Source organism: Astyanax mexicanus, chromosome 1, assembly GCF_023375975.1.
Source record: "Astyanax mexicanus isolate ESR-SI-001 chromosome 1, AstMex3_surface, whole genome shotgun sequence".
In the NCBI taxonomy this organism is placed as follows: Eukaryota; Metazoa; Chordata; class Actinopteri; order Characiformes; family Acestrorhamphidae; genus Astyanax; species Astyanax mexicanus.
Window position 1 is genome coordinate 56,417,023 of NC_064408.1, and position 7,978 is coordinate 56,425,000.

Genomic DNA, 7,978 nt, shown 5'->3' on the forward strand with positions numbered 1-7,978 from the left:
TTTAAGGCGCTGCGCTGGGGCGGCGGGTTTCCACGCTGCTGTGGCTCCGGACAGGGCGGTGTGGACTCGGGCTGCTGCTTCACGTTATTCTTTACAGACATCGGGAAAGGAGAACAGTTTCGTAAGACTCTACTCGTCCACAGTCGTGACCTCCTCCTCCTCCTGTGTGCTGAAAGCGCTCCGCCGCACACATACCGATTATCACGTGGGTCTATCGTCTCCACGAAAGAGGAGAAAAGTCGACGCCGTGGCAGTTAAAAAAACTCTGCTCCACCACCAGAGTACCCCATCTGCTGAGCGCTCTGTGTCCAGGCTTTAACTAGCTGTAAATATGTCGGCGAAAATGGCATCTTTGGTCCTAGAAGACGGAACCACGTTTAAAGGCCGCCTGTTCGGGGCCAGTGCCTCGGTATCTGGTGAAGTTGGTAAGTCGCTGGTTGCTTGGCGGAACACCGTGTTTACAGAGGGGCCTGATAGCCGGATTTACTCCGGTCGTGGCCCCTTGTCACACTAAAACGGCTGTAGTGTGAGGATAGAAGCAGCAGCAGCGATGCTAACTGCGTAGCTAGCCTGAGGGCTCTTACTGAGCTCCACGTGTCCTTCCTTCGCGCCGGATTGTTGAAAGACGAGCAGACGCGCTCATCCGCTGAGCTACAGCCTGTCCCCATACCTAGAGACCAGAGAAATAACCAGCACTCTTACATCTGTAGATCAGAGTAGATGATCTTGCAACATACATGATGAGTAAATCCAGTATTTCCACGCTTTATTTATCAGTTTATATAGCTAAACAGCTGACCAGCCTGAACTCGCGACTCTTTAGATGTTTGTGGCAGGTCCAGTGTGGTTATAAAATAAGTCCAGCTGTTTCTGTTTACAGTGTTTTCCACTCTGGTTATATTGTAAGAAACTAAGTCCAGTGTAAAGGTGTTCTAGCTAAGGTACGAAACGTTTTATAAGAATGCGCACAGACCTAATGTCCGTCCCATTTAATTTTAAATTCACTTATGACGCTTTCTATTAAAACATCTGTTGAGTAAGCAGGAATGCATGTAGGACAAAAAGTGTGATCATCTTTAACATTAACTGTCTTTACACCTTTTCAGTTTTCCAGACAGGAATGGTTGGCTATCCAGAAGCACTTACTGACCCTTCATATAAATCTCAGATATTGACTTTAACCTACCCACTAATCGGGAACTATGGTGTGCCCAGTGACGAGGATGGTGAATTTGGCATCAGCAAGGTGAATAATAATTTGCATATTTTTAAATTATGGCAAATTGCTTGTCAAATAGCAATTTAACTCTTTCAACATTTTTCTCTGTAGTGGTTTGAGTCTTCTAGGATCCACGCCACTGCGCTTATTGTTGGTGAACTTTCTCAGAATCCCAGTCATTGGAGTTCAGTCAAATCTCTAGATCAGTGGCTCAAAGAGCAAGGCATCCCAGGACTAGAGGGTAAGATAATAAGTTTTCTTGAAGAACATACATGCATCCCTTTACCCTGACACTCTGCGCCTTTTAGTAACTGTACTATATTAAACCCAGATCAGTATTAAGCAACATGGTTTGAATGTTGAATTTCTAATAACATTAATATTTACATGTATAAAGTTAGAGAAGCTAATTTACATAACAGAACTCTACTCTGCTATTCAGTTATCTATTGAATTGAATCAATAAATTTGGACTGCTCCTGACTTTTCCTCTAAAAGCAGGTTATACTCATAATATAGCTTTAATTTATTCTGCAATAGTGGATTTCTATGTATTGTGATGTTAAGTGGAGTAAGCAGGTCTGGCCCCTCTGCTTTTTTTATAACCTGCTTGCCATGTTCTACATGCTGTTGATGTTTTTGCAAAATAGGAGTTGACACCCGTTGTTTGACTAAGAAGATCAGAGAAAAGGGAACCATGCTTGGAAAACTTGTGGTTGAAGGGACACCTGCGGAGAACATCCTGTTTGACAATCCTGACAGTCGGAACTTGGTGAAAGAAGTGTCCGTAAAAGTATGGATTGACAAATAATATTTGCAGTATACCCTTTTCATAAATTATCAGCATTGATTTGTTTTCCCTCCCTTTTACCACAGTACATTTCAAACTTGAGTATTTTACTTTATACTACACTACATTATAGAATGTCATTACATTTTGTGAAAATACAGAATGCCAAAACAAAAGAATCATGAAGCAAGTGACCCAATTCAGGGTGCAGCATAGTTTTGCCTTTTTGGACATAGCTGCCTATACGGATTAACATTTTATAAAACAGTTTGAACATTTGGAAATACATGTTCCTACATTAAATCATTTAATATATGGGCTGTATATAGAAAGTATAGTAAGGAATCTATGTGACCCAAAGCCAGTTGATCCCTAAAAAGTAGTATAGTAATAAAGTAGCAAATAAATCTTAATAGACATCCGTGTCTGACTGATCATGACATTCTATTAAATTATTGCTGTCTTTGCAACTAAAAAAGTTGATTAAGGAGGAGTCTTGTTACATTATGATCATAGGACATAAGGGCTATAATAAATCATGATTTATTTACTTTTGGTACATTTCAGTGCAAATACTTTTGTACTTTTACTCAATAAGAGTTTTAAAGAGTACTTGGGGAATTTCTACTTTTACTCAGGGTCTTGATTTTTGTACTTTGTCCACAATCATCACTCCAGATTCATTACTGAAAGCTCTGTAAATTTGCTTTTTTCCAGAAGCCCAGGGTTTACAATCCAGATGGTAATTTAAGGATCCTAGCAGTGGACTGTGGTATTAAGTACAATCAGATCCGCTGCCTATGCCAGCGAGGTGCGCAGGTCACATTGGTGCCCTGGGATTACCCTCTGGATGTTTGTGGTGAGCAACTATTTGTAATAAATGTAAAATTATTAGTTCATACAAAGATTATTTGTATTTAGAAAAATCATATGAATTAAATTTGATTTTGTTATACAAATTTAAAATAATTTGTACAAAGAGTGAGCTTTTGCTTGTCTTCACACTCATGATGTTTATTTCTTCAGATTTTGATGGGTTGTTTATAAGTAATGGGCCTGGCGACCCGCAGCACTGCAAGAAGACCATTGAAAACTTGCGAAAGATTGTTTGTGTGGAGAATCCCAAACCTGTGTTTGGAATTTGTTTAGGCCATCAGCTGCTTTCACTGGTCATCGGAGCAGAGACGTACAAGATGAAGTAAGATTGTGTCTTACCCCCAACCCTATCCTATACCTACCCTGTTTTAGTACACACTGTAATGGCAGGGTGCAGCAGACTGCTGTGGTCCCCCCTCTCCCCCCACCCCTTCTGGGACTGTGACTTTGTTGGTCCTTGCTCAAGGCTAGATCGATGCCAGATATTCCAGATTGAATTTGGCATTAATCTGGCCTTGAGCAAGGACAAGAGCTCGCCTGTTTTGTCCTCATATTAACTCTAGGACGGACTAATTAAAATTCTTAGTTTGGCCATTGCCCCCTTTTAATTTTTTTATTATTTATTTCTTCATTTTGAAGATTATAGATACTTGTGCTTTATCAAAAATTTACTTGTGTGCATCATAATTTTAGCATTTTAATCTCCTTTATCTTTGAGGACAAAGGCCGGCATATGGTTCTGTATTGGGCCTTAGTTTTCTTTCTTTTTTTGTCTCCCTTTTTTTTTTTTTTTAAACCCTGTGTAATTTTCAGGTATGGAAATCGAGGCCATAACCAGCCATGCGTTCATAAGGGGACCGGGCGCTGTTTCATCACATCTCAGAACCATGGCTTTGCGGTTGACCCCAAGACCCTCCCAAAGGACTGGGATGTGCTTTTTACCAATTCAAATGATCACACCAGTGAGGGCATCATACACCACCATAAACCTCTCTTCAGGTGCAGTTTCCCCTTTATTGTTTTAAGGGTTCTAATACTGCTCGTAAATATACATTTTACATTTGGCCTTGTATTTTTCTACAAATTATTTTATTCAGTTTGTCTGCTGCTGTTTCTAACTTTTCGGTATGAGGGGCACATTTTGGCAGACATACATGTTTATTTTTTTTATTAAATATGCATCTTGTTTGATTTGTTACACTAAATCTAAAAGAACAACAATTAATGAATAGGACACAACCATTAAACCTTTCTTTTAGCAGCTTTAGCATTCAGTAACACTGTTTAATTGTAGCAGTAAGCTATTTTTAGTGTATCTGCATTTCATTTATTTGAGAGTAAAATTGTGTACTGTACAAGTTTAAAAATAAAAGTTAAAGGCACAATTTATTATGAACTTTGTTTAATCGAGTTAGAGTTAAAAGCGTTTAGAGCTAGCACAAAATAATAGTTGTTGCACATTCAGATTTAGTAATCATGTATGTAAAATGGTATTGCTTGGCTTTTACCACACTCAATTGTAGGCATGCATGGAAGTCCTGAAAATGTTGTAAAAGTTAAAATCCTGCCTGCTTTTCAGAGCTAATTGCATTTGGGAATTATGTTTACATTTTCAGTGTGCAGTTTCATCCAGAGCACATGGCAGGGCCCGCTGACTTGGTCAGCCTTTTTGATGTTTTTCTAGATGCTGTCAGAGACTTCAAAATGGGAACAGCCAATAAGTCAGGTAAAGTTGGCTTTGTAGTAGCCAGTGTCTTAGGGCACCAAAGAAGAATAATGCCTGGAATGCCTGGTGTTTTATTTGTAGGATATTTTTTGTTTAGTTACAGTATAAATATACTAACTGAAAAATAATATGTGCTTGGTTTTTGACCAGTAAAGCTATTTTTCTTTGTGTTTTTAGTAAAAGAAAGGCTGACCAGACATCTTGCCTTCCATAAATCTCCTAAGTCAGAGGAGTTTGTGCGGCCACGCAAGGTGCTGATTCTTGGCTCTGGAGGGCTCTCCATTGGACAGGCTGGAGAGTTTGATTACTCTGGCTCTCAAGTGGGTTACTAAAAATAATTAAAATTAGTTCATGCAAGGTTCAGAGGACTGTGCAGTATAACCAGAATCTTGCATCACGATATAGGCCTTTATATATTCCAATAATGATATTTCGCAATATAACTCACTTTTTGTAAATAAATTTTTTTATAACATGACCACATGAAAGACCTATTTATTACATTATACTCAACAAATGTTTTCATTTCCATTTCTTCTTTAATTGAAAAGGAAATTGGGCAAAGAGCTAATTGAACATAAAGTAGTAACCGACTTTTCAACTGAAATAAGTTGTTGGACTGTGTGTTGATTCTGTGACGTACACAATTTCATATAAATGTGATTCAAAACAACAAATAGGACCATATTTAGCAATGTAATTATGTTGAAATAATATGTGCATCTTCTGACCTGGCATGTTCAGCTATTTATGTCTCTATCTTTGTCTCTTTTCTGGCTCGTGAGCATGTATTTACATATTTACAATAGCTTAGTAACTGCTCAAATATGTTCAGACTGTTATACATATACTCTTTTATTCAAAGATTTGGGCTTGCATGTTCAGATAATATGTTTGCTTAAATTCCACCAGGCTATTAAAGCACTTAAAGAGGAGAACATCCAAACTATTCTCATCAACCCTAACATTGCCACAGTACAGACCTCTAAAGGGCTAGCTGACAAGGTCTACTTCTTGCCCATTACCCCAGAATACGTCACACAGGTAAGGAGAAATTTTAACTGGCATGCGCTAATACAGCAAATACTCTAACAATGATCAAAAGTGCTGAAGGTTCTTCAAGGTTTGGCTGAAGTAATTATTTTCAATAGAAGCATCTAAAAGGTAATCAAAATGTCAGTGTTTCCTGAATAAGTCAAATGGAACTGTACCCTTTCTTTCTTTCTTTCTTTCTTGCTTTCTGTTTTCTTTCTTAATGCTTGACATTTGATACATAAGCATTGTTGGATGACTTCATATACATATTCTTTGGGCCAGGTGATAAAGAATGAGCGCCCTGATGGGGTGTTGCTAACATTTGGTGGTCAGACGGCTCTAAACTGTGGAGTGGAGCTAACCAAGCAGGGTGTGCTGGAGAAATACAATGTGAGAGTACTGGGAACACAAGTTTCCTCCATCGAGATGACTGAGGACAGGAAGATCTTTGTAGAGAAGATGGAGGAGATTAATGAGCATGTGGCCCCCAGTGAGGCAGCCATGTCTGTTGAACAGGTTTGCTAATCCCCAGATTGCCTTTGCAAAAAATACTGCTAATTATTTCCTGATGATTCTTCAACTTTTCAGTATTCTTCTTTAATGATGATCCATTGTTGTCATTTGTACCAGTTGTAATCTTTATCATAATACTACCTTTTCCAATTGGTAAATGGTAATATAAAGAAAATTTCATATTTGATTGAGCGTTAGGTGGATTTTTATTTCAGATTTGTTTCGTTTTTTTTTTACTCCTTTTTCCATCTTTTCCCCCACCAGGCAGTAGCTGCAGCTGAGCGTCTCGGCTATCCGGTGCTTATTCGCTCAGCTTTTGCACTTGGTGGATTGGGCTCAGGTTTTGCAAACAGCAAAGAAGAGCTGATCACATTAGTCACACAATCATTTGCTCACACGTCCCAAGTGCTGGTGGATAAATCGCTTAAGGGCTGGAAGGAAATAGAGTATGAAGTGGTGCGCGATGCTTTTGACAACTGCATCACGGTAGGCAATACTATATACTGTTCGTTAACCAAATCAGTACACTAAAATGTATCTGGGTATACAGTGTCTCTCGAGTGCACCCCTCATATTTTTGTAAATATAACTTTATAGGAAACATTGAATATATGACACTTGATACAATGTAAAGTAGTCAATCTACAGCTTGTATAATAGTAAAAAATGTATTGTGCCCTCAAAATAACAAAACACACATACATTAATTCCTGAACTGCTGTCAACAAAAGTGAGTACACCCCTGAACATTTGAAAATGGCCAATATGTGCAAACAGTGTTGTTTTTTTTTTCTTTCTGGCCATCATTACGTTACAGCACTGCCTGAACTCTCTAGGGCATGGATTCCACTAGAGCTTTACATGTGACCACTGGAATTCCACTCCTACATGAAGACATCATGGAGCTGGTTGATGTTTGAGGATGCCCCACAGTTCCGCATTAGGGTTTAGGTTTGGAGACATGCTTGGCCAGTCAGTCACCTTTTAAGTTTATCTTCCTCTGAATAGCAGTTGTCATCTTGGAGGGGTGTTTGGGGTCGTTATGTTGGAAAACTGCTATGTGGCCCAGTTTCTGGAGGTAGAGGATCATACTCTGCATTAGAATGTCACAATACATGTTGGAATTTAGCTCCACAGGGCTGAAACCACCCAGACCATGGTGATACCATCATCATGTTTTACTTTAAGCAAGGGAAAGTTAATACCAGGATGCCACCAAAGCCAAAAAACGTTATCTTGATCATGTCCAGGGGCCTTGCCTGGCCATGTAAAAATCCGGGGCTCAGCCCAGTTTTATGTGTGTCTCTGTGTCTGTCTGTGTGTCTGTCTGTGTCTGTCTGTATGTGTGTGTCTCTGTCTGTGTGTGTGTGTGTCTCTCTCTCTCTCTCGGTGTGTCTGTGTGTGTGTCTCTGTCTTTCTGTGTGTGTGTCTCTGTCTTTGTGTGTGTGTCTCTGTCTTTCTGTGTGTGTGTCTCTGTCTTTCTGTGTGTGTGTCTCTCTCTCTGTGCAGGGCTCCAGACAAAAAAAATGTTTAAGGAGCCAGTGGCTCCTAAAATAAATAATTTGGGTGCCAAACAATAATGCCAATAAAGTCTTTACTGCAGAAGGTGTGCTTATGGTACACCCCAACTCCACACCAATTGCTTTCAGCTTAGGCTTGCTTTTGGGGCTAATTGGAAGGGATTTTTGAGTGTTCAGGATTGCCAGTTCCAGTCTTTGAGGCAAACAATGAAATGAGAGAATATGTTTTCCTATCTCACTTCTAAAGAGTGCCCCTTGTTCTGTCGAGTTGTGCTACCTTGTCAAACCGTGCTACCCTA

The 7,978-nt window shown here is 39.4% G+C and overlaps 1 protein-coding gene across 2 annotated transcripts in view; it reads left to right on the forward strand.

Moving 5' to 3' along the window:
- The window catches only part of cad (carbamoyl-phosphate synthetase 2, aspartate transcarbamylase, and dihydroorotase), a 46,778-nt gene continuing 38,800 nt past the window's right edge, over window positions 1-7,978 (forward strand). For both annotated transcript variants that reach the window (XM_022687109.2, XM_022687111.2), the window contains exons 1-12: window positions 1-425; window positions 1,107-1,246; window positions 1,331-1,460; window positions 1,870-2,012; window positions 2,727-2,868; window positions 3,036-3,207; window positions 3,699-3,884; window positions 4,502-4,611; window positions 4,789-4,931; window positions 5,524-5,655; window positions 5,929-6,162; window positions 6,424-6,645. In XM_022687109.2, coding sequence (XP_022542830.2) covers window positions 332-425; window positions 1,107-1,246; window positions 1,331-1,460; window positions 1,870-2,012; window positions 2,727-2,868; window positions 3,036-3,207; window positions 3,699-3,884; window positions 4,502-4,611; window positions 4,789-4,931; window positions 5,524-5,655; window positions 5,929-6,162; window positions 6,424-6,645 — 1,848 coding nt within the window. In that variant the 5' untranslated portion in view covers window positions 1-331. The remainder of the gene's footprint in view (window positions 426-1,106; window positions 1,247-1,330; window positions 1,461-1,869; window positions 2,013-2,726; window positions 2,869-3,035; window positions 3,208-3,698; window positions 3,885-4,501; window positions 4,612-4,788; window positions 4,932-5,523; window positions 5,656-5,928; window positions 6,163-6,423; window positions 6,646-7,978) is intronic.